The following is a 27,756-nucleotide window of genomic DNA, read 5'->3' as shown; positions in this document are numbered from 1 at the left end:
TGGGGGTGCTTTTCTTTGATAAGCTAAGACCATGACATCTGTCACTCTCACAGTATTTTTTTCGTCTTTACGCTCAGTACTTGTGCCATGCTCTCGTGACATCAGATTGCAAGCTACTTCTGAAAGTTCCTCTTTCTTGCGATTCAAAGTGATGCATCCTCAGTTATACTAAAAAAGGGCCTTTAAGTAGCCCAACCATGCTTGTTCCAATCTGGGTTGGTGAATTGGTTCACTTGGACAAAGGTTTATTTTTTACTGATAAACAGAGTAAATAACAACACAACAATTGTATGTATTTTCAAAGTTGACTTTACTCCTTAACTGAACACATCAACATATTTCTATAAAAAACGAAACAAAAAAAACATTAGCGTCCTCGGATGGTGAAAAGAACATTTCAATAGAGCATATTTTCAATGTTTTTCTTTTTTTTCTTCTTTTTTTAAAAGGTAAGTTTACCCCCCCCCCCCCCCCCCCCTCCTCGAAAAAAAAAAAGAGAAGCAATCGTTGATTAACACAAAATAAATTGAAAATTACATATAGTACAGGAATAGTCATACCATAGAAAATTTCAAGGGATTAAAATGACCAGGGTAGAGTCTACTTTACATATCGTAAAACTAATAGTATTTCAAAATATGTCAAACAAGATACAATCTTGCCCAGCTTTGTCTGTTTTCAAATAATATCCAACCACTTTTATCATAGATTTACAAACACTTTCAAGAAACTAGGGCTAATTTCTTGAGTACAAATCACTATAGCAGAACTTAAACTATACACATTAAAAACTCAGGACAAGTTATCAGTTGTCATAGTGACACCAAGCAAGCACTTTTTAAGTATGCAGCAAGGACTAAAATGAGGATCTACCCTTTGAGTACAAGAGGAGGTACACAATCAGACGTAAGGCATTAAGGGATTTCAAAGTACCTTAGCTATATAGGAAAGGTAAGGTAGATGGTACGTTGGGACAAATTAGTGAGAGGACCTTGCGTGTGTCTGTTGATGTTCCTCCAGCAAGTGAGGAAAAGCAAAAGCTTTGTCACATTCTGTGCATTCATATACAACTTCTCCAACATGACTCTCTTGGTGATGCTTTAGAAGAGACCGCTGGCTGAATGACTTGTAACACATGTCACAGCGGTACTCTCCAGCATGCAGTCTCATGTGCAAAGACAATTCTTGGGCTGTATTGAATTTGGAGTGGCACTGGGCACATTTGAACTTGGTCTCGACTACATGAACGACAGTGTCAGTAGTATCCTTCAGTCGATGTCTACCCTCGTGCTTTCTAAGGTATCGCATCTTAGCAAATGTTTTTCCACAGCGCTCACATTTAAACTGCTTCCCATCCATATGTTGTTTGTTTTGATGCTCCAAAAGACCACTTTTGGAGGAAAACTGCATCGTGCAGTCAGGACACTTGTACAAGTCCTCTCCTGTAACATCAACCTCCTCCTCCTCTCTGGCTGACTGATGAGTATGACGCAAAGTTAATCGGTTATGACTTTTACTTGCGTTTACTGCCAGCTGATGCCTGGAACAATGGTGACGTCGGAAAGCATCACCTCCCAAAAAACTTCCACCACACTCCATGCATTCATATTGAGCAGCTGTTGTCAACTGACTCTTGTCATGCTCTTTGAGCTCCCTTCCTGAGGGGTGAAGAATTTGTTCTTGCGTGGGGGTCACATCAGGATGTGTGGGAAAATGGAGAATCAGTTCAGTGGCACTGGCAAAACAATGATGGCAAACTGGACAGATGAGACCATCTGAAAGCTCTCCTTCATGTTTAACTCCTGCTTCAGTATTAACATGGCTCTTGAGATGACTGAGGAAGTGCTGAGAGGAGGAAAAACTGCTATTGCACTGATTGCATGGGTACTCGCAATCAGACCATGATAGCTGATGGATGTTCCTGTGCTTTTTCAAATGAGACGGATGAAGAAAGTGTTTATTACAGTCCGCGCAAGAGTATGGTCGCTCTTTGGCTTCCATGCAACCGTGCTCAGAGAGCTCCTCTGGGTCTCTGTAACGCTCTCTACAAACACCACAACGGTATTTAAATTCTGCGGCGTATACGAAGGAGCTTTCGTACTGTTCCGGCTCACTTCGTGAAACTGAAGGTGACGGGTAGTCCCCTGCCTTGGAGTGGTTTTTCCGATGCTCAGCTCTACTACTCTTGGACTGAAACACCCGGCTGCATATATCACATGGGAAGCTCTCTTCACGGTGGGTAGACATATGCTCTGCTAGCTGTGTGGGTCCCGCAAAACTGAGGTGACACTTGGAACAACGGTGTGGACGACTCTTGCCATGAGAGTGCTTGTGTTTCCGCAGAGCAAAGAGCGAGACAAACCCCCTGCCACATGTTTGACACTGAAATTCAGACTTGTGCATTCGTTGATGCTGCTGCAGCTGGGATGCCTGGAAAAAACATTTACCACACTCTGCACATTCATGCGGCTTTTCGCCTAGGTGACACAGCTGATGATCCTCGAGATTTTCTGACGTTGGGAACGTCTTGCCGCATACATGGCATGGGAAGTATGGTGCAGAATCGGAGTCACTGTCACTGCCATTCATTTCATCTTCATCACTTTCACCAGTTGTACTTACATGACTGCTAGATTGTTGGTCATTGCTGCCCTTTTTCAGCAATGCACTCCCGAGATCCTTCCATTCGTTTGGATGCCATTTCTTGTAATGTCTACCCAGGGATTTTCTCACTGCATAGACTTTGCTGCAGAACTGGCAATAATATACATCATCTGCATGATCCGCACTGTAATGGTCACATAATAATGGCCTTGTAAAAAACCTTTGCTTGCACAGTTTGCAGGAAAAAGGCTTATTTGCATTATGCACTGTGCTGTGTTTCATGAGATCAGATGTGGTAGGAAACACTTTGGAGCAGTCAATGCAAGAGTATTTTGGGCTGATTCCATGCAGCTTCATATGCTTTTCAAGGTTTACTTGACTAGAGCACACCCGCCCACACTTGGTGCACGTATTCCGCTTTTTCTCTTGTTCCTCTCTTCCGTGGTCTTCGAGGTGACTAATAAGCATCAAGCCATCTGTGAAGCTTTTGTCACATTCAGAACACTGGTATTGCACAGTTTTCTTCTCTTTACTTGAGCCACTTTGCTCTCCTTCGGAACATTGCGGTGATTCGTCTTTTGACTCAACTTTATGAGAGAAGTGTGTCTGCAAATCCTCGCTGCAAGTTGTCTCAGGCTCTTCTTTGAACACAACTTTAGAGTCATTCAGCGCAAAATCAATCTTTGCTTTCAAAGGAACGTCCAGCCGTTTGGTTGAATTAGGTCTACATTTCCTATAGTGATTTCGGAGAACAGTCTTATTCCAGAAGCCCCTTCTGCATATTTTACAGTTAAAAGGATGTTCTGTTGCGTGTACACGTTGATGACCAATCAGTCCAGCTTTATTCGTAAAGGACATATTACACTTTTGGCAGACCAACTGGTTGGAGGCTCCACTCTCCTGAGCTGTACCTGGTTTACAGATTAAATTAGCCTGATCATTAGGCCCCTCTCCACAACTCTCATCCACTGGCTCTTCTTTTATTTTCGGTATATTGGACAGAAGTTGTTGTAAAGGAGCAGCTGACGCTGGTGGATTAATTGTTTCCAGCTTATGTGTGCTCAAAAAATGCTCCTGAAGCTGAGAAAAAAGCAAAAATTTGGAACTACAGTATGCACAAGAAAAGCCTTTTGGTGGGCTTGAAGAAGATGGTTGCTGGCTTGGGGAAACTGCTGGTGAGCCTTGTCTTACTGTGCAGGTTCTTTTGTGATTTTCAAGCTTGTATTTTGAGAAAAATCCTCCACATCTGTCACAGAGAACTCCACTGTTCTGTATCTTCTTGGTGCACTTTAGATGATGGCGCTGCACATAATCTTTCCTTATAAATCTTTCTCCGCAATACTCGCAGGAATACGGCCTCTCTCCTGTGTGTAGACGGATGTGAACATTCAACTGCCAGCTGTTTTTGAAAGCACGGGGGCAATAACCACATACATACTTGAACTTCTTGTTTAAAAGAGGTTGTATCCTCAGTAGGAGTCGATTCCTTATTCCATCAAGTGGTTTGGTCACATTTTCTGTTGGCTGATTGACTCCCAGTGGCAGAGAAACATTTGTTTTTTCAGGGATCTTTCTGCACTTCCTCATCTTCCTGTGCTTTTTCAGAGTTTTGTCATGAGAGAAAGAAGCGCCACAACGTGTGCACTTGAACGGCTTTGTACCGTGGAACATAGTGAAGTGTCTGGAAAGTTTAGACTGAGACGGGAAGCTTCTCAAGCAGACCTCACAGCGCATTGTCTCCGGCTTTTCGAGAGGCTTGATGCCAAACTTGCTTTGCCAACCTTTGCCAATGTCATCCAAACTTATTTTGGGGATTCTGATCTCCAGTCGCGTCTTTTTAGCTTTACAGCGGGCCTGGTGCACTTTCAGATGATCATACCTCGAAAAGCAGCTGTCACAGGCTTTACAGCGATAGGGCTTCACTTCATTGTGTGTCAAAATGTGACGCCTCAGGTTTCGTGCCTTGACAAAAGTCTTGGTGCAGAATTTACACTTGTACTCAGATTCCCCCTGAGGTAAGGGCTTTTGGGTCGCCTCTCTAAGGGAGTCCATTTTTGCTGCAGCATCACTTTTGACGACTTCTGACTGTTCTGCTGCAGACAAACCATCACAGAAAGCTTCATGCTGCAAACACAATGTCTGACTTCCAAATCTGAGTCCACAGTGCATACAAGCATAGGGTTGCACCCCAGTATGCGAAACAAGATGTCTCAAGAATAATGATCGGTACCTGAACCTCTGTGTACAGTAAGGGCATTTAAACTGGAGCAATGCAGTTGCTTTGGACTTTGAAGGTGTTTGATTGTTGTTTTGACTTGCTTGTGAAGTGCTTTTCATAAAATTGCCAGTAGTTGATGTATCGAGAGTGGAGAGGTCTGCTGTTTCATTACAGACCAATTTATGTTGACCTATTTTATTAGGTCCAAAGTACTGCCCACATCTTGAGCACAGAAGCAGAGTTTTTTTCCTGTGGGCAATGAGATGCTTTTGCAAACGGTCCTTTTTATAAAATCTCCTTGGACAGATGGAACATGCATGTGGTATATTTGCCTTAGTGTTGGGCTCTACTGTGACGGAATGACTAGTCTGTGGAGGCACACATTTCTGAGAGTGAAGTCTGAGAAACATGGTTCGATAAAACTGTTTTCCACAGTTGGTGCAAGAAAAGGGTTTGTCTCCTGTATGTTTGACCATATGACGCAGCAAATAGCGGCGATCAGAAAAGCTGAGCTTGCAAAATGGACACTGGTTTGAAGAGGACCCTGATATGTGCGTAAGACAGTGTTTTCTTAATATATGGGGATCATCAAAAACTTCTTTGCATAAGGAACACTGCACCTGCTTTGGTTCATCCTGCTCTTTCACAGTTTCCAAGGACTGCTGTGGCTTTATTGGAGTTTCCTCCTCTGGCTCATGAGCCATCTTCTTCTTCTTCTTATGAGGATGGGTCTTTAAATGTCTTAGCAGGTGTGCAGGGTACTGGAACTGTGCTGGACAGTCTGGGCACTGAAGCACTCCCTTTTGGAGGTGGGAGCGCCTGTGCTGGAGCAGTTCTCCGACAGTTGGTAAAATCTTTTTGCAGACTGTGCATTGTATCCTTTTCTGGTGAACAATTCTGTGACCCATCAGATGCGCACGTCTCTTGAATGTCTTTCCACATTCAATGCAGTGGTACGGTCTTTCACCGCGGTGATTTTGCTCATGCCTTTTCAGGTATGATACTGAGTTGAAACATTTTCCACAAAAGTGACAGCTCAGATCAGGACTTTTGTTTTCTTCAGCTGTTTCTAATTGATCAACACTCTCTTCAGTCTTTGTACTACTTTCGGTCTTAGACATGACAGGGACAACTGAATTCTTATATTTGACGATCTTTCCGGTGGCTTTGAACAACTCATGCTTTTTCATATGTCTATATTTTCCAGAGGCATGACAAAACATTGCTGGGCAGTGATTGCATTTGTAACGAGGAACTGACTTGCGAGGAGTCAAAGCTGGGGGTGCTTGTTTTTTTGGTTCATAGTCTTTCCACTGTGCTTTCTGCACATTGGCCTTTGACTGAGCATTCTGCACCTCTTCCTCCGCTTGTGGTTTCTGCACATTTTCTGTTGACAGAGCATCCTGCACATTTTCCTTAGACTGGGGTTTCTGCACATTTTCCTTAGGCTGAGGTTTCTGCACATTTTCCTTAGGCTGAGGTTTCTGCACATTTTCCTTAGGCTGAGGTTTCTGCACATTTTCCTTAGGCTGAGGTTTCTGCACATTTTCCTTAGGCTGGGGTTTCTGCACATTTTCCTTAGGCTGGGGTTTCTGCACAGTTTCCTTAGGCTGGGGTTTCTGCACAGTTTCCTTAGGCTGGGGTTTCTGCACAGTTTCCTTAGGCTGGGGTTTCTGCACAGTTTCCTTAGGCTGGGGTTTCTGCACAGTTTCCTTAGGCTGGGGTTTCTGCACAGTTTCCTTAGGCTGGGGTTTCTGCACAGTTTCCTTAGGCTGGGGTTTCTGCACAGTTTCCTTAGGCTGGGGTTTCTGCACAGTTTCCTTAGGCTGGGGTTTCTGCACAGTTTCCTTAGGCTGGGGTTTCTCCACATTTTCCTTAGGCTGGGGTCTCTCCACATTTTCCTTAGGCTGGGGTTTCTGCACATTTTCCTTAGGCTTGGGTTTCTGCACATTTTCCTTAGGCTTGGGTTTCTGCACATTTTCCTTAGGCTGGGGTTTCTCCACATTTTCCTTAGGCTGGGGTTTCTCCGCAATTTCCTTAGGCTGGGGTTTCTGCGCATTTTCCTTAGGCTGGGGTTTCTCCGCATTTTCCTTAGGCTGGGGTTTCTGCGCATTTTCCTTAGGCTGGGGTTTCTGCACATTTTCCTTAGGCTGGGGTTTCTCCACATTTTCCTTAGGCTGGGGTTTCTGCACATTTTCCTTAGGCTGAGGTTTCTGCACATTTTCCTTAGGCTTGAATTTCTGCACATTTTCCTTAGGCTGGGGTTTCTGCACATTTTCCTTAGGCTGGGGTTTCTGCACATTGTCCTTAGGCTTGGGTTTCTGCACAGTTTCCGTTGACTGGGGTTTCTGCACAGTTTCCTTAGTCTTTTGCTTTCGAGTCTCTTGCCATGACTTTGCCCTCTCTTTTGCAAGCCGGTTAAGACATTCCCTCAAGCAAATTGCTTTAATATGTCTATACCGGTTGGATGATAACGTGAATGCAGTTTTGCACAAGGGACACACATATTTGTCCCCAACTTTTTCCTTGCCACCATAGATCGCGTTTCTGACACAATCACGCAAATGTCGAGCCCTGTTATAGGAGTACTTGAAAAGCCGTGGACAAAGAGGACATTTATATTTTGCCCTTACCTCACTTTCTACTTCTTCAGTGTGCCCACCATTGTCATTTGTTGTGGACTGATCTGATGACACAGTCACTTTCTTTTTCTTGTGCACGCTGTAAATGTGCTTTTTGGCCTTCTTTGCCGATGCAAAACTTTTACCACATATATGACACAAATTTCTCCTGGAAATGTCAACGAGCCTTACGTAACATTTCTTCATGCCGTCATATAAAATGTTTTGTGGTACAACTTTTTGTGGCGGGGTTACACTGTCACCGACATGAGCATCAGAACTTTTGACTGACAGTTGGGACAACTTGCATCTTCTGGGTATACTTTTGTGCCTCCGGAGGGTACTGGGTTGTGCAAAATACAAGCCACATTCATTACACCTAAATGGTGTTTTGCCAGTGTGAGACCTCATATGCTTGATGTAATGAAGTATTTTTGAAAATATGAGTCCGCACTTACTGCACTTGTGGCGACCATGGAATTTCCTTTTCTTTTTTGGGATGGAACTGGTAGAGGGCTGAAGGATTTCTTTGATCTCGGTACAGAAATGCTTCTCCCCATGTTCATTATTTATCAGATAAACATTGCAAGCCTTGCAAAATGTAAAACTGAGCATTGGATGGCAACAATAGTGGTGCTCAGTCAGATCATCGACTTTGTGAGTTGTGTGTTGGCAATCCGTACAACGGTAGGAGTCGCCCTTTCCATTTGCTGACTCTGAGGTGTTCAATATTACAACAGGATGAAGCAAGTCTCTCATTTGTGAAGATGGCTTGAGATGAAGTGCTGCTCCCTTCAAACGGTCCAAGCTGTCCTCAGAAGGTGTGGTCACCGTTGTTTCTCCAAGCGCAGCATTCATTTCGTCAGAGTCACATGAAGAGTCTTCTCTTGACAGAGGTTCACCATACAGCAGGTCAGGCATTGACTGGTCTTCCGTGTCAAATTCTTCAAATGACTCTCTTGCATTTTCAGAAACACCAGTAAGAATTTGTGGTTCATGCACCTCGATACCTTCATGTAGCGACTGGAGCTGATCTGGTGGGGATATTGTATTCTTATTCCCTCCTGGACTGATCAATTCTTCAGCACATGGATTTACATTGAGCCTTGAGGTGTTTGGATGTAAGGGGTCCTCTAAACTAATGGAAATACTTTGCTTGTTACTATTAGTTACCAGAGCTTGATGATTACATTCTGGATTTGTAGGAGATGCTATACTTGTCCTCTCTACTGGAGTTGCCCATTCCTTTCCAAGACATGAGTGCATGTCTGTGTTTGAACTGTTAGATTGTAAGCGAGATTGGAGTTTAGTTTCCATGCTTTTTTCACTTGCACCAGAGGGAAGACTGTCACTTTTGACACTGGGGCCACTATATTCTGGATCTGGAGAGGCATTGGGAGTTTTCCTGTCTGGTAGACTTGTTTCCATTTCTTGAGAGGGATGTATGCTTGTACCTGAACTATTTGGTTGTAAGCAGGATTCTGGACAATTTGCAACCGTTTCGGTGTTCTCGTCATTAACATCAATAGGGACACTACGGTCTGGATCTGGAGAGAAAGTTGGGGCCATCTTCTCTAATAAGCTTATTTCCCTTTCTAGACTAGGATGAATGTCTGCGCTCAACCCATTTGGCTGTAAGCACGAATCTACATGAACAGCAGCATCTTGACAATTTTCAATAGCAGAATTCTCAGGAAGTCTGTTAATTGCGTCATTACAATCTGAACCTTGGGAAAGCTTAGTCATCTTTGCTTCCCTTGTTAATCCTTGATCCATCTGGGATTTGTTATCTATACCTGTACTGTGTGATTGTAAGCCAGATCCTACAAGACTAGCAAGTTGTTTGTCCTCGTGACTACTTTCTTTATCAACACTTATGTCAGTACTGTAGTCATTTGGCTGCAAGCGAGATTCTGAAAGCTTAGCAACACCGGCATCACTTAAATAATCATCACTCATTTCACCATGGCTTTTATAACTACTGTCCTGGCCTAGAGTTTCCAGTGAAGACTGGCGTTCAGGTAACTGCAGGCAGGATTTAATGTAGTGACTGTTCGTTAAAGTGCTTTCACTTGGTCCATGACTGGAATCTTTAGAGCTCCTCTCCTTGATAGCTGGTGGATCAGAAGATTGGGAGGTGTTTTTCTGGACTTCGCTCTCTTGACACTCCAGATTTTCAACTCCATAATTAATGGGATCGGGAATTGAGAATTCAGCCTCATTGGTAATCTCGTTTTCCAATGAACCAGATTTTTCTCTTACCCTTTTTAGCACCTGACTTTTTCCCAACACATCTTCGGTCACACTTTTACCATAGGTTGAGTGTAGATTGTTGAATCCCTCACTTTCATCCTTAATTTCTTTGAAAGGTTTTTCACCTACATAATGTTGGTCAGTGTCAAATCTAGCTGGAGAAGCTGACGTGATCAACTCCTCCTTGTCAACTGAATTCTGATAGATTCCATCTTCAATCAAGTTCTCAGCCAATGCGAGGTCTGGATATGTACATTCTTTAAGATTTCTCTCCATATCCTCCTTTTGTTTTTGATTTTGAAAACTATCATGATCATACCCATCAAATACGGTCTCACTTTCTGTAGTTGCCACTATAGAAGAGGTAGTAGAGGACTGATTGTGTCCTGCAAAAGATTTGACTGTTTTTTCGATCTGGTCTTGCATGCATGCAACTTTGTTTAGGTCTATGTTTTCTCCTGCTTTCACATCAGATGGCAAAATTACATTAGTCTCTGACATATTACCGCATAGGCTATCAGTCAGGAAAGTCATATTTCCAGTCTCAGTAAAAAAGCACTCCGATGAGCTGTCTTTTGAAAGAATGTCATTTTTTTGTTTGGGAAATGAGTCACTTTCCATGAATTTACACGAAGGCCTTGTTTCGCTTGTTTCTGAACAGCTGCTGACATCGGAGTAGTTCCCAAGACATGATGTAGCTAGAATTTCGCAGTCTTGCTTAAGTCCTTGTAAATCTGGTGCAAAAGATGAAGGAAAAGATTCAGATGTTGGTAATCCATCTGTGGCAAAATCTGGGAAATCACCGTTTTCACATCTTTGCAGGTAATCCTTTTCCAGTTGTTCTCCATCAGCTTGCCATTGCACGTCACTGCAGTACCTTTGATAAACGCAGTCTGAACTGGAATTTTCAATACTGGGATTTGTGCAAAAGCTTGTGTTGAAGTTTGAGTTTGGCACAGGGGCTTCTTGCAAAGCTGCTGTGCTTGAGAAAACATGATGTCCAATGAAGCCATCTGTATGCTGGGAAAGGGCTCCCTCTGATTCCGATGTCCTTAGAGTCCCAGGATCCGATGACAGAGATGGGAGATTATGGAAGTATGAATCCCATCCATGAGCCATTCTCTGCATGGACTGGAAATTAGGGCTTGCTGTACCCACTCCTGAAAATACACAAAAGCATCAAATTATTCAAGAAAAATTACAACCAATACCTTACCAAATAAGAGGTTAAGAAAATCCTAACCTTTTCTTGGACATACGAGCACGATCCGGAATGACCTGAGTTACATCCGATTGGGAAACTGTAAACAAAGTAATAAATTAAATTATTACTTGGTGTATTTTACAAGCTACAGAATATTCAAATCTATATCAGGAAGCAGACAAACTCCAATCACTTTGTGTTGTAGATTTAATTTCAAACAAATAAAAAAAAACAACAGTATTTTAACCTACCAACAGACAATCCCTAAGTAATACTGATAACATGAAAATATATTTTGTATTTAGAATCCATCAATCCATCCATTTTCTACACCAACAGTCCGTTAATCGGGTAGCGGGTGGGTATTTAGAATCCATTTAAGGCAAAATAAATGGTCTGGACAGAGTTAGGTAAACACATCTTAGGACCCATGAGATAAAACTAAGAAGCACAATGGCCTAAATAATGTTCATGAAAAGTCCTTGTGATTTCAAATGTACTTAGAGTTGGTTATCTAGTCAAAATGAGTAATTGAACAAATGTCCTCTTTCCTGGGCAACAGCTAAAACAGTATAACAGAGATTCAGAGGTCCCACAAAAAGATGACCTGAAATGGTTGCACATTAGAGGGAATATCCAAGGAACAAATCCAAAAACAAAGAAAAGGCTTGAGATCATTCTGCCATCTTAACAGCAGTCTGGTAATGATCATGGTGATCATGATGTAAATTACTGCAGTGGTTGTTCACAAAATAAACAACTTCAGCCGACTTAATATCCATTTTTCTCTCATCATCTATGGAATTACAGGTCATTCTGTTCCCTCACCTTTGCACATTCAGTTAAAAAAATGACAGAGGAGAAGGAAATGGGCCACTGTGCTTGTGTGTCCCTACAGGCAGGATTCGCACACTTCTGTCATGGAATTTTCCATTCAACGTGTATTCACTGAGCAACAAAATGAATGGGCTATACTTAAACGATTGGGGAAAACAACAAAAACATAATTTAAGACAGTACTGGATTCTGTGCTGCAGCTAGAAGCCTTCCAATTTTGTAGAGCAGACTGCAACACAGAATCTTCCAGCAAAATTAAAGGTGAAATATGTTTCTATATTTATACTCACAGGGGAGTAAAAACGTTTGCAATGGATGACATCACTACTCAAACTCGTTTGAGTTATTCATTTTGGTCTGAATTTATGTTCCACTACAGGGCAACTGTAGGACGCACTGCACACACTCATCGGCCATATACTGTGTGTGGACCAGACTAACCCAGACTGGTCAGTCAGGGGGGTTACATGATGACATTAACTCGATTATAGCTACAGTTGGGCTATGCTCCTTATTTGAGCAAGGGTAATAATCCTTGGATATATGGCGGTGAATGAATCGAATCACTGGCACAAAGCATGTCATACCCCAGTACGATAGGTGGCGCTGTACCCATTTCAACTATCGCTAATAGAGCCACTTCCGGTTGACGTCTTCACCACCGCCAACAACAACAAGAAGCAAGATGAAGCTATGTCCCTCTACATTTTGTTTGTAATGAGAATGGTTATGGCACAAATGTGATGCACAACGGCGCATTCTTCATCGCATTGTTTATTTCTTTCCGACGGCGGCGACAAGAACAGTAATATCGTGTCCTGCGACTTCCGGGCGACGATCTCGGGGAAAAAAATCTCGAGCATGCACAGAACGCTCAACCCAATCCATCACGCGTTTCTGTCGTCTACATGCACGTTTAGATCAAGTTATCTCGGAGTCTTAATCTGATCGCGAGTAACCCGAGCCGATTTTTTTGGTCTGATTAAGGCGTCTACATGAATTTAATAACTCAGTGTTATTGTAATTTATCCATTAATCCGATGGCACTCATATAACCCCACTCAGTTACTGTCCTCCATGACTTTAACAAAGGTAATCTCAGCCATGAACTCTAATAATAAAAAAAAATTCGTCTGACTTGATATGACATTCATCGTCCCACTACTGGACTCTCTGTGATTTGCATGCAGAGTAACAGGACTTCATTCTTCATCACCTGGATTCCTTGGGGTTCCTATGCAATCCTTCTGGTTAACTTCATCCCTTCTCTCAACACAATCATCCCAGCTGTACTGCAGATCAAGTTCCCTCACCTAAATGTGCCTTACTCATCCTGCAGGTTGATCAGGCTTTCTGTCTGACATAAAGCAGTTGGTGAGGCTGGGGAAGGATGCCTTGGACACATTGACATTCAGCATTAGTTCCCCACCCCAAGGTAATTTTTGTCAGCTGCTTTTTTTCCTGTACATGAACAAGCTATTGAAGTTCCACTCTTTTGGCCTCATCTCTGACTGGGAAGGGGAGATGAATCTACCAACAGGTAGGGAATTAATCTGGTGACATGGTGCAGCTAGAACAACTTGGAGCTTAACAATTTAAATCCCATAGTTGACACAGAAGACCACTTCTGGGTCCTGGGGACCCTTATAACATAGGACCTCAAGTATCAAGAAGGCACAACAGAGGATGTACTACCTTTGGAAGCTGGCAGAGTTCCAGAATCTGGTATGCTGCAGCTACTGCATGGGACAAAGGCAGACTCCTATGGATAATTAGCTCTGTAGAGGTGATTGGCTGCAATAACCAACTACTACAAGATCTGTACACTTCTAGTACACTGAAGCATGCAGAAAAGATTGCAGCTGACCCATCTCATCCTGGTTTCAAACTCCACCCTATGAGCAGAGGCTGTGGGGTGGTTGGGTCCAAAATCTCAAGAAACAAAAACAGCATAATCCAGTCAGCTTGATTAGCAAAGTCAGAGGAAAACACTGACACTACCTCCAACCCATTATTGTGCATCGATGCACCCTCTAACAGGACAACATATTTGACACGTATATATTGTACTTGCACTTCCAAACTACATTTTTCACAACATGTAGACATTGTTCCGCTCTTGTGTATATATTGGTAGCTCGTTTCAGTTAGGTATATAGTTTACATAACCATCTCTTTATTCCATCTTTATGTTTACTGTTATTGCACACCATAGATCACAAGTCATCACTCATTTCACCAAGTCCCTTTTATGTGTAAACATACTTGGCAATAAAAGAGAATTGGGATTTTGTCTTGTGTGACAATCAAAGGCCATCCCCAGAAAAAGTCGCCTACCCAAGCGACAACCAAACAACAATCACTAACCATCTTGGAACCAAGGTTACGGATTCACAAATAAAAAAAGTTATATATCCTCTTACTTAAACAGTATGTGAAGCTTTTAGTTAAAATAGTTCCTCTTTATAACAAATGGATCACATCCTTGTAACTCATTAAAATCAATCACTCAGGTGGCAGAACAGGAGTGCTACTGCAGAGGATTGCAAAAGATGTAGCATTGTTACAGATTGATTTGGATCTGTCTCTTTGCTTTGTGTATGGGACAGATTCTGAAGACCATGTGGAACAACTGGGTCAGTTTCTGTCTGGCAATGGCTGGTTGCAATCTGTGAATGGCAAAGTTAAGTGGATGTTTTCCAAATACACAACCCTAACCCAGACAGCTGTAACCACATAACAGTGTATGACCAATTCTCACCATAACGTACCTATCAGGGTCTTAAAGATATATCCCATGCTGTTTTTCACGAAGAACTATAGCATCTGCCGAATTCCTTACTCCATTTCATATGCTGTCATTTGACTGTTTTCTCTTACATCACGCTGTTGTTTTGTTTCATTTCAGATGCTTTGTTATTGAAGGCTGCTTTTCTCCAAAAATTTAAAAAAATGAAGAAAAAAAAAACTTACCTGATGGTAATATGGCTGCTGGCATCTGAATATCAAAGACATCAAATCCTGGTTACCTGTAAAAGGGAAAGACATTTTTATTATTACGACGACTACATCTAAAAAGTCAAATTCACCTGTGTGGTTATTGGTCCAGATGAAGCAGGAATTGTTGGTCAGATTTTCTCAAGATGTCATCCATAACAATTATTATCCAAATCTAACATGAAAATATTAAAGAGGGTTCATAAGCCATCAAAACAAGAAAGCCCAGCAAAAGACAGTAGAAAACAGTAGACCAGTTTTGAGGACAACTTTCTTTAGGCCATTGAAGCTGGGACCGACCTTTATCAGAATGACAGGAACATAAACGCATGGAGAGGCTTTGAAAAAAAGTTCATGCACTGGTTAGGTTTTTTGCTTGGCCGACGATGACCTGGCCTTTCTATCTCCGATATGTCTGAATCTTTGCTGATCAGAGACACTGTCACCTCACAGCGTCACATAAGCTACTGAGTCATCATTGGTAAAAGGCAAGTTGTGCTTCTAACCAATGGTCTACAACATAAGGTATTATCCATGGCAGCCTTATCATAGACTGTAATGCACCCGCCCAGAAAATTGACAACATGTTGGGGGACAGATTTCAACAGAACTGTGATTGGTTCCCTTTGCACACCCAGTTACATGGCATATTGCTTTGCTAAAAGATGTAAAAAAAAAAAAAAATCTAAATGAAATTGGCCTTTAACCTCATCAGGTTACAATGCTAATGCAAAAAATTATTTGCAGTTGTGTGGACTTCTCATTCTCAAAGCGCTACCCATCTGTAATATCGACTTAATCTGTAAATCTCAACCAAGACTAAAATTCACAGTTATAGAGCACCGTCTCTCCCCTGAGCAAGAACACTCCTTCATAGACAATATTAAAAAAATAAAATAAAAAAAATCCTTGATTAAGAACTCACTGCAGAGTTAAACACTGCTAAAAATACAAGCCTCTAGTAAGGTACACAACAATAACAACGTAAATTTAATCAAAACAAACCATTCTTTGCTGGGGTCTAATGGGGACCATTCGTCTTTTGGACTCACTACTCCTCATGAAAAGCTTTAAGGGTCGAGTGCCATGAAGATTGGGAGGTGGTTTCTGATAGAGGCATTGACAATCCAATGGGAGGCTGCAAAGTGTGAAAGTCAAAGAGGGAAAGGGCTTACATAGTACCCCTCTCTCTTGGCACTCAAATTTTGAGTTTTCCCATGTGGATGATTGGGTGGCTTTACAGCAACTTTGGGTCAGGAAAAGGACTGACAGCTGTCTGGCTCTAACTGCTGTTTACCTGGAGCCCTTAAAGTCTGGGTGGGGTGATGGAAGATGTGTCAGCAAGGAACTGCATTGTGCTGCAGGGAAATATCAATGCTCATGCAAATGGCAACAGTCAGTAGGTCTACATGATGAGATTAACTCGATTATAGCTACAGTTGGGTTATGCTCCTTATCTGAGCAAGGGTAATAATCCTTGGATATATGGCGGTGAATGAATCGAATCACTGGCACAAAGCATGTCATACCCCAGTATGATAGGTGGCGCTGTACCCATTTCAACTATCGCTAATAGAGCCACTTCCGGTTGACATCTTCACCACCGCCGCCAACAACAACAACAACAACAAAACTAAGGCATTCGAGAAAGATGGCGAACGAAGAACAAGTTTAAGCTAAGTCCCTCTACATTTATGATGAGCATGGTTATGGCACAAACGCAATCCCCAATGGCGCATTCTCCATTGCGTTGTTTATTTCTTTCCGACGGCGGCGACAACAGTAATTTAGTCTTCTTCGACTTCTGGTTGATGATCGCGCGGGAAAAAAATCACGAGCATGCGGAGAACGCTCGATCTGATCCACTGTAGTCTCCATACACGTTCAGTGGGCATTTGGATCGAGTTATCTCGGGGTCTTAATTCGATTGCAAGTAACCCAAACCGATTTCTTGTCAAATTAAGGTGTCTACATGAACTGAATAACTCAATCTTATTGTAGTTTAGCCATTAATCCGATCCGATGGCACGTATGTAACTGCACTGAGTGAAACTTGGAAGGGTATGACTGGGAGAAATGGCATGCCCCATCAGAACCTGATTGGTGTTTTGTTGTTGGACTTCTGCATTAGTCACAGTTTGTCAATAACAAACACCATGTTCCATTATAGGGGTTTTCATAATTACAATTGGCGCAAGAGCATCTTAGGTCAAAGATTAATTACCAAATTTGTACTTGTATCATCGCGGCAATCGTAAAGTGGGAGGTGCTGGTCATGACAGTAAACCCCCAAAATGTAACAGTAGATAGTTGAGGTTAAAAGAGCAGTCAGGCTGAACAGGGAGCATGATTCCGTCAGTTGCAAAAGCATAAATCTGGTGTGGAAGTAGTCTGGTGAGGCTATTGAACATAATTTTTGGTTAGCCTTAAACAGATTCTGGCTAATGAAATGCCTCGGGCAGGGTAAGCATTGTGTAGCCAATACTGTGTACAGTAGGGATCAAGTGCTGCTTACTGGTAATATAGTTTGATGTTGAGTCAGGTGTTGGAAGGAATAATTATTGAAGGGAATATTGTCCATAGTTTTAGGATCTAATCAACCCAACACATATGCCTTATGAAATGAAAGCAAAGACTAGGGAGACTCGTCTATCATTGGAATTGAGATTGTTTAGGTAGTTAAAGAACACAACGGCAGCAAGACCCTGCGTGTGGATGAGATTCGCCCCAAGCTCCTTAAAGCCCTGGAAAATTTTTATTTCAGTTTTTACAATCACAGGCGTGTATAAATATTGACTCTGTGATGGTCACCTTTTTTTTTTGGAGAGTAAAAACGAAAATTAAAATAATACTTCTCAGCCTTAATCAACACCAGGGTGCTGGGAAGGAAAATTTAGCAGCTATTTGAACCTATGTAAGAACTGTGTAGTTTTTATCCTGGTCATGGAAGAGTAAAGCCAGTCACCTTACAAGTAATATAATAAACTAAATAAAAACTTATTTAAATTTTTTACAAAATTTATATAGCACTTTTCTAAACAATGTTACAAAGTGCTTAACATGGCTGCAGAATTGAAAAGAAAAGAGGGAACAGACAGATCAGCAGCAATGGGATATGTAATAAATCAACCAGACTATACCAAAGACCCTCCCGAAAAGGAAAGCTGCAAGGAGGGAATTAAAGGTGTCATAACAAGTTGCATGTCTTAGCGCAGCGGGCAAGAATGCCCAATGGCCCTTTGTCACAAACTGTGATCTGGGGATAGCTTTAAGAAAACCATCTATGGATCCCAATGGTTGGGACGGCACATACCAGACCAATAAGTCTAAGATGCAATTTGGTGCAAGGCCATTTAAGGCTCTGACGGTGAGCAGTAAGATTTTGAAATCAACATAACTCTGTAACACTTGATATTCAAACATGTTTGCAAGATGCAGATCAATTTTGACACCCATTCCTCCTCTGTGCCTTACAAACAGGACCATCAAACCTGCCTTGAACGTACGGCTGTCAAGGTATTAAATGGTGAAGCAAGTAATAATAGCCACATTTATACTATTGCTCAAAAATTGGGAAATCGAGTGCCTGCCAGGGCCATTTGCTCCCTGCTGTCACTTCTAGGGCTTAAACAGGTCTTGATCTGAGGTATTTTGAAGCTGGGGCTCATGGATTTGGGCCCAACAATTACCATTGGGCCAGACAGAGCCAACACTGGTGTGAGACAGTGTCAATGTGAAACGTACATGTGGGTTGTGACAGGGAGACTGGGTGCTTAACATCATTCAGCAGCTCACCAACTAAACATTACTATCGGCTAAAACAAATTTAACTGGGCATTAATCACCTATTTCAGTTACCACTGGTGTTCCTCATTCAGACTATCGCCACTTGTTTTTCAATCTCTTTTTTCTTGCAAGAGCAAAAGCACAAAACCAGATTATTACCACATAGCTAACGTTGCAAAACCTAAAATGTGGTGGCAGTATAATTCAAATGTATAGTAAACTTCTATAAATAAACCATTTAAAGCTGTAAACTGTCAATGAACTTTTCATATCAAAACAAAAGTCGAAATATAGAGCAACTTAAGAATTGCTTTTAATTGATTATAAACCAAAATGTAACTAAGAATTTAAATTGAACCAAGTTAAATTAAAAGTGGTCCACCACCATAATGTATGACTTCAGAAATAAGTTCAAGGGATAAATGTCTCTGCTAGGATGAGGCATAAGGTTCCTTTCCAATGTCCAAACACATTTCAGCAAAGTCTCTCCTTGCAAATTGAGCAGCAAAAAGTATCGCGTCCCCATAGCCATATGCAAATGTCAGTTTTAATGTTGCAATGCAGACCATCCAAGATTGAATGTCGTACCTTACCAGAGTTGAGCTCTGTCGCTCCACATAGCAGTCACAATCCCTTCCTGACAGGCTGATAAATCTGAAGAGGTGGACGACTTGTACAGGACTGAAAATGGACTTCAGAATTCAGACACGCCATTAATCATTTATGGAGAATTAAACAAGGCCAACATGAGAGGAATCGCTAAAAAGACCTTCAACATCCTTTCCCCGTAGGGAAGAGCAGAGCCTTGATCACGTTACACTCCACCTAAGAATGCCATTAACCCCTCCCCCACTCTGCTCTGAGAAGGCAGAACACTGCTCCGAGAAGGCAGAACACACTGCTCCGTCCTCCCTTTTGCCAGCATGCAGAAACTAAGACAGGAAAAAACATCTTATTAAGTCATTTAAAGGCTATGGGGGTCTTTTAGGGGTGTTACACTATCTGTGGCAAGGATTTCTGCCAACAACAGTGTATATACCAATTTGCTTTGTTGTGAAAACTGGTCTGCTGACTTTGTCTGTGAGCAAAATTTGAGGAATATGGTCCCAGACAAAGTCAAATGAGGAATATGGTCCTCCAAGATGTTTTTTTTTCTTTTTTTTTTTTTTTTTTTAAAACAGACAGTCCAAGTCTGTAGTGTCATCAGCTGTTTGAGTGTGCATCTGCAATCAGTGTCTAAACAGGTCCTTACAGATCCGCCCCAACGCAACTTACTGAGAGACAATTTAGGATGAAACAGAGGACAACATCGTTATACAGATATAAAAGTTTACAAATGTGGTAAGGAAGGCCTTGACTTGTACCCATCTCAGCCTGAAACTCAGAGTTTCAGCCACATTCTATTTAAATTTGCAACTACCATGTTTGATTAAGTGGACCCTGATGCTTTTGACGTAGTCTAAGTAACGACACATGGGGAAGGCAAATACCTACAGCTCTGATCATTGAAAATTCCACCACGATATATACAAAGAAATAAAACTAAACAAACCAAAACAGCACTCTTTATGTCCACCAGACAGCGTTTAGATGACCTCTTTATCTTCTACTACTGATTCGTTGAGAACAATCGCTTGCAGTATATCCACGTGTGGCCTAACCAGCTACCAAAAAAGAATAAAGGATTTCTTCAAAAAGGATCAACCTAGCACTGAACCAATCCAGTCAGCTAACAGCTGTTCCCATTCCTCTTAAACTGATTTCTGTGGGTTTCACTCCACTCCACTCCCAGGTAGGGATGTCACGAGAACCGGTACTTCGGTACCAAGTCGATGCCACCATTCTAAAAACACGACAGTACTCGTTTTTCTACAGTAGCGTTGGTACCGGAGCTGAAATTCCTCCGCACGTAACGTACAACATATACAACTACAAGTGTTCTAGTGTGCTGTTAAATGCCAAAGGAACACAGAAGATGGCAATTGCAACTGCAGCGACAGCTCTGCCTCAACTCGTCGAAAAGGAAAATAGTAAGAGTCGTGTCTGGAAGTACTTTGCCTTTAAGGCGGATGATCAGGGATTAATAACAGATTCGCAAAAACCAATACGCAAACGGGGCCAACAAGCTTTTCAGACGAAAGGAGGAAATACTTCCAATTTAATGCAGGACCTCAAAGACGACATCCACATTTACCCTTTGTTCTCCGTCGAACAAACTCCCCATCGCATAGATATGAAACACATATCACAAGAAACAGTGGAAACAGAGCTTTCTATCTGTAGATACCAAAATAATCACGTTATGAAGACAACAAGCAAACAGAATAAAGTTATGTCTTTGCAAAGTACGACTGAATAAGTTGCGAAGTCCCTGGCACTACACAATGCACCATATATCAAAATAAATAGCAGAAAGTACTGCTTTCCTCGTTTCTCTGTGAAAACGCGAGCTATCCGGTTTTGAAATAGATCAAATACTGTGTCTGCTTACACTGCAAAGACTAAAGTTGTGTTGAAAAGACGGTTTTGCGCTGGTAAGATAAAGCTACAGTGCACATGCGCGATAGGCATTAAGCAGATATTTTTTCAAATGACAAAGTCATGGAATATCCCACTATCATGGTTCTGATATTGCCTGATCCCAATTCAAATGGATCAAATGTTAAAAGTGGTTTATTTTTTTTATGTACTATTTTAATGCTACATGCCAGTGTCACTGTTGTTTTTTGTAATGTCCAGTTGTTTTTAATAAATGATTATGTTGAAGTACATGGAATTTATTGTTTTGCACTCTGTTGCCACTTGTGTATTTGACTAGCCTGTAACAATGAGATGAGTCATCATCAAGAGCTTCGAGTATCAAGTGAAACTGCCCCTTCCTTTGTGACATTTTGGGCATGGATGACGTTGTTAGCTTGGCAAAACACAAGTAACGTTACTGCAGAACAAAAGGGACAACAGTTAGTCTAATGGAAAACTGATGAACACCAGGCCAAAGCCAGGAAGTGATCTGGCCAATGATAAAAGTGCAACGATAACTAACAAGCTGGCAATGTTTAAAAAAAAAAAAAAAAAAAAAAGGGCTACAACTAATTGGAACTAGGCAGCCACTATTTTTTTTTTAGTCCCAGCATCCCACAGTTTCAGCCGGTGTAGCCTGCAGACAATGTCAACTTACACATTGAAGCTAGGAGCCCACTGGAACAGCTACTGGCTCAGGTGGTCACTGTACGCCAAAGCTGGCCAACCGCTGGAAGGAAATGAAAAGCCCATGTTTCTATTTTACTCTCATTTACTGGTCAAACAAACCTGACCAACATTTTGAAAGTACCCACATTCAGATCCTGCAGGATAAATGCAATGAAATGAGCAGGGCAAGCAATTAGGCAGTGGTAATGACTATATCCTGACATTTCCTTCCACTTAACATGACAAACATGAATACTCGGCTTTGTTGTTCATGAAGAGAGGAAAAGAAAAATCCAATTGAACCATTGTGTGAATATATATATATATATATATATATATATATATACATACACACACATACATACAGATGTAGGATTTTTTTTTTTCCTTTTAAAGTACAAGTCGTCTGTTACGTATGGAGCCAGTCTGGTGGAAAAATCCTAGGAGTACCAACCACTGAAACTAGTACCTTGCTCAAAATCACAAAACCACCAACAAGCATAAGAACCCACACAACAATTGGTAAAGACTTTAGACTACTAACAAGCCAGAGGTATCTTAACTCTGCATTTATGCAGTTAAAATAAAGTGCAAAATAAGTTATGAACTGTGTCCTATAACTTCCCCCCAGCATCAGTGCCTCAGTGCTTTTAGGTAAGTAGTTCTCTTGGTCGAGAAATCCACATTGTATATTAGAGATCATCCATGTACAAGCCATGGTTTTGTGTTACCTCCAGTTATCCACTTAGAACTTGGCTCCAGGAAAGGACGCCCACGACAAAGGCAGCTTTCGGCGATGGAGACAACAAGGTGAACAGATCCAGAAAGTGAAAATGAGCTGGCAAATAACAAGCCTCTTTCACATATGCCTTTTCAAGCCAGAACAAATGTGCCTTCTTTGCACATTCGTGTCATGTGTGAAAGTTAAGAGGTAGAACAGGGGGTTGAAGTTGATCCACAATGGAAGGTAGTAACAGAAGTGAAACTACCACACCTTGTGTGTGCTTACACATCAAGCTGGCACTGGCATTGTCACTTGGGTGATTCCAAGACATGGGCTTGATGTGTGTAACAGCATTGCGACAGATTAATAAAGACGTCTTTTTTGCACTTATAAAAAGGTACGACCCATGTGTGAAAAGGACAATGGAGAAAAACCCAACAATTCCATTTAAGCAAGTATTTTGTGTCATTATTTAAAAAGGGGGGTTTCTTAGTCTTTACAAATGTCTAGGTCAGTGACACCTTATTGGTTTTTTTTTTTTTTTAAAAAGAGAAGAAGATGACCTTATTGACCAGCTGCTGTTCCTTTTAGTAATTCCCACATGCTCTCACGACTGTCCCGTCATCGAGTTCATGAGCAAAAAATAATAGACAAGGAGAAAAGGAGACTATGTGCTCTGGCAAGAAAATGAACACACCAATATATCTTTACACAGAAAGTAGTTATTTGATGCTGCGTTACAGTTTCAAATACAATAAAAAAAAGAAACATATCGGCCGAATTTAGAGTACCACCCCAGGGGTTTCAAGCCATGACTTGCTTGTGACCAGATGCTCCAGTACTCGTTTCAGTGGGTTGAAGGATATTACATAAGAAATGCCTCCTGGATCAAATTATTAGTAGGCTTGACATTTTTCCACTGCTGGGTTCGTAGTTACCAGTGCAAAAATCGTTTGCAACGTCAGTATCTGGCTTTAGAGGGGACATTGCCCTTGCCAGCATCTCATTCACCTAAAATTTGTCCCCTTTACAGCACCATACAGTTAAGTACCTAGGTGGGGGGAAAAAAATGCAGATGTGAGAAAGTTATTCCACGATTGGTTAGGCATTCAACTCATTAAAAAAAAAAAAAAAAGCACCAATCAATTCCTATGGAATTACTATCTGCAGTTGGTTATTCAATTTTTAAACGGGCAAGCCAAGGGAAGAAGAATTAGCAGCCAAACCTCTTTGGTAATCCTCAACAAACGTTCACCACAGGTCATTGTGCTCGGCCTTCTCCATTACTCCGTATTCATTTACAACTGTCCTGTGAAGGACACCGTCACTCTTGTTTTACCACATGCACAGGCTGCAGCTGAGGCTGTGCTTTTATATTAATTCGTTGACCAGTGAAGCAAAGGGATGAAGCGGGGCTTAAGTGAATACCAATAAATACCAAAATACCAAACGAGGCCAAAGAGCAGAGCTGATGTCTTAAAGGGATTTTTTGTGTGGAAAACCATACAAATATGTAATAGAAACTGACAAAGAGATGGGGTTTTTTTTTGGGGGGGGGGTTATTAATGCCCATAAGCAGACATTTGGCATTTTATGGGGCAGGTTCTTATATCCTGCCACAAAGACTTTATGCTCATCTACCTGATGTAAGCTTAAGCTGCTTTCAGACAGGCACTGCTCTCTGTTACCATAGATGGCACCGGCACATTGTAGCACGACGTATGAATGAGCACCCTGGTCCTTTTCTGTAAAATCTTCAACAGCAACTTTACAAGGTTGGACCTAGCATTTGTGTAGCAATTTCATCACGGAACAAGTCTGATCTACTGCATTTAGAAGACTTTAACATATAGTGTCATCAACTACAGAAACAACAGCACAGAGGTTTCAATTGCAGTTATCTGCTGAAACAGAGATAACACTCATGAGAAGGGGAAATCTGAATGTTTGCTACATTGCCTTGGGTTATGCTGCAGCTGTATCCAGATCTCCAGCAAGTAGCAACTTCTGTTCCACTTCTCTCCCTCTCTCTCACACACACACAACAGACCCAGGGCAGAGCTGTCCCCAGGTGCAGTCAAAAGTTATCTTTTTCCCCCAGAGCTCATACTTATTCTAATCACTGCAAGACCAACAAGAACCATGTCCGAGTTAATTAGATTACCTGAATCTATAATATGCTTAATGATGTAGAAAAGCACTGTGTTCAACATCCGTTGACATGCCAAAATTATTTGTTAGGACAATGCAACATGTTCAACATTGACACAAATGTTAAATTCAGTTGCTCCAACAGATTGATGAAGCCATTTCAGCCATGCATCTCATGCCTGAGAAGGACTTAACGGTGTAAGCGACACGCGTGGGTGAAAATCTGATGATCTGAGGCAGAGATAGAGCTATGGAGAAAGAAAAAAGAAACATTCAAAAAGCAATCAACACACAATCTTATACAAACCCTTTTAGAGACATTAAAAGATGTCTGGAAATATTGTTTTAAGGAATGATGATACAACTTTGCGCATCCCTGTGACAGCTAGCAAGAACTGAGTTTTGAGTAAAAATCGGCATCCTTTCGCAGGTCGTTACTCAACTCTGGTAACTCAATGAGGCCATAGTTGAGTTACTCATAGTTGTGAGTAACGATGTGATCACAACACTTGGTTGCCCACACTGATCGTCACTGAGAACCCTGTGGGTGGGGGGGCCTACAAAAGTGGGCACAGCTCAACTTTTCCCTTACAGAAACACACTGGCTGCAACATCCCACCCGATGCCTCCGAAACTTTTATTTCACCACCTGTCAGACATGCTTGTAGCTGCTGTGTGGGGTTGACGCCTTCCAACCCATGGAAAATAATAAACCTATCTAATTATCTCTGAGAAACACAATCAACAGGAACAGCGGTCCACAAGCCTGCAGTACACAGTGCAAAATACCATCTTCTCATTTTCGTTTCGTAGTTATAAGCTTGTCCCCTGGGAGGTAGGAACCAGCTGTAGCCCTCAGCGCACTGAGAGTAAGCTTGATATTGCTCACTATGGGAATGGATTTAATAAGCTTGCTTTAGTGGGTGTACTTGCAATTAAAAAATAAAATAAAATGTTTAAAGATGCTAATTTTGGTGCATGAGTGAAAGTAACCTGTCTTAGAGGATGTGTGCGATGTCATGTCTTGTGTCTGGAGGAATTGGTCCTCCTTTGTTTTCCATTAAAGCAATTATCAAATGAAAAGATAAACTACATCCAAGGACAGTAACCATCTAACATACTTTTGGATGATAACCTACCACCTAAAAGGGTAGAATTCTTGCCCTGCTTGGTGGTAAAAAAATTTTTGCGACTCCTTGTCATTAGTTACTTTCTACTGGCTACTTGATGCACAAGAAAAATCTTATGCAACCAAACACAACTACTGCTCTGACATAAATGATACCTTCACATGGGTATTGTTGCTCAATTTAGATGTAACTGCTTTGGAAAATGTATTTATTTATTTTTTCACACCAAGACAAAATCCTAACAGGTGTGGAACTTCTGCACCTTCTCCCCTACACAGGTTGTCACCCTCTGCCACCAAGAGAGCCTGGAAAACACCTTTTTCTGACTGGTAGATGAAAGTCCTTTTCACTACGGATCAAGTCACAGAACACGGAAATACAATGTCACCAGAGATCTAATACACGTATGCATTATTCAAGTGAATATGACGGTTATGACAAATCAGTATCACCAGCACTGGTGAGACCGGTGTACCTCATTCAGTTCAAGGTAAACAACTTGGATCAGTTGTTTAAGAGCCAAATTTCAACACAACCAAAATCTTCAAAGCACACATATTAGAGCCGTCATAAGGCAAGGATTTTAACGAAACTTATCCATGCCAAGCCTCATTTTACGTGACAATAAGGACAGAGATGAGCGTTTCAACTCATCATCCGCTGTGTGGGTATCTGGAAGCTGTGTGCTGCTCCTGACTGAGTTATAATAAGATACTGCGATTTCAGCATGCCTGTAATGAGTACGGCAGACAAGAAAGACAACGGTAGGATCCAACCAGCTTAACAAAATACAAACAAGTATAACAGTGGTGCGTTTTGTGACCCCAGCCACGTGTTTGATCGTTTTACACAGATGATAGCCGATGTCCTCACCGGGGCTAGCCCATGTATAGCATTAAGCTAGCTAGCACTGCTGCACAACAGCTAAGGGCTTCGGTTTAGCAGGACTACATACCAGATCGCGGTTCGGCGTTGCTCTTCGGTGCTTCGTCTCCAGATTTTCTTTGAGGTTCATCGGCTACAGGTCTTCGCTGTGTAATAATCGTTTAACAGATTCTGTTTACAGGCGTTACGCGTCGGCTTTGTTTGTCAGCATGAAAAGAAAGCGATTGTCCTCTTTACCGACGTCTTCCGTCTTCCAGAGGAATACTGTCGGGAGACTTCTTTTCCTTCATGGACCAAGAGCCGAGGTTGGTCGTCGAGTCAGAATTCTCGCGTCTTTTTCTACGACGTGGGATACTTTACTTGCAATGTCCCCGATTGCGGCACTGGAATCAGAGTCTCCACCATTTTCTTCATTTGCGCACTTACGAACAATAAGCCCGAATTTGTGCGCAACTGTCTGCTTGGAACCAATAACAAGGTGCAGGGACTTGTACAGAGCCCGCCCCTTTAGGTTCTATGGCTCTCCCTCCCTGCCTGCCACAGCCTGGCGAGGCGGCAGCACGACTCCTTCCGGACAAGCGCACCGCGGTTCCCTTCTTGCAGCTGCTCCTGCACCTCCCCTCTGCAGAGGCACACGGGTAGTACTGCATGTGGTGATGGTGACTCCACAAACCAGTGAACTTCCCTCCGGAGCTTGGGTGCTCCCATTAGCACGCTCATAACCGTTTCGTCAGTGTTGCACCAGTATCTGCAGTGATTTTGGGCACTTAGACCGACCGGCCGAGTTGTCTGGATACCACTGGCATTTAAAGGGTTAATAAGTTGCACACAAAATGGTTGTGTGCAAGACTTGCCATAAAATGGCGCCACCCCTCCTAGTGCTGGTCCTCTTCTAAATCCCCGTCAGCAAAGTAGGCACGTGCAAGAGCTAGTTCCCATGGTGAAGGGGAAGAAGAAGAAGAAGAAAAAAAAAAAAAAGAAGCATAGTGGAAGAACTGTGTCCAACCTAGGCTACTGTAGTACAATCGATGAAGACAAGCTCCCAGATGTGTGTGACCTTACAGCTGTAACCTGACTGGTACACTTAGGTTTCCAGGCCATTGTTTGTTCCTTAAAATGAACATATAACTAAGAATAATCCTAGCTTATCTCATTTA

The 27,756-nt window shown here is 41.9% G+C and overlaps 1 protein-coding gene across 1 annotated transcript; it reads right to left on the bottom strand.

Moving 5' to 3' along the window:
• Positions 1-330: 330 nt before the first annotated feature.
• znf1035 (zinc finger protein 1035) lies at positions 331-27,190 on the bottom strand. The gene is made up of 4 exons (XM_072394484.1): positions 26,670-27,190; positions 14,711-14,766; positions 10,940-10,997; positions 331-10,856 (listed from the first exon to the last, which is right to left on the bottom strand). The coding sequence occupies exon 4, from the start codon at positions 10,822-10,824 to the stop codon at positions 979-981; it is 9,846 nt and encodes a 3,281-aa protein (XP_072250585.1). The 5' UTR covers positions 10,825-10,856; positions 10,940-10,997; positions 14,711-14,766; positions 26,670-27,190; the 3' UTR covers positions 331-978.
• Between the last annotated feature and the right edge of the window lie 566 nt (positions 27,191-27,756).

This window comes from Leuresthes tenuis, unplaced genomic scaffold, assembly GCF_036924035.1.
Source record: "Leuresthes tenuis unplaced genomic scaffold, fLeuTen1.0.hap1 SCAF_10, whole genome shotgun sequence".
Classification (NCBI taxonomy): Eukaryota; Metazoa; Chordata; class Actinopteri; order Atheriniformes; family Atherinopsidae; genus Leuresthes; species Leuresthes tenuis.
Note: the sequence above shows the minus strand (reverse complement) of the source record. Positions and strands in the feature narration are given on the sequence as shown.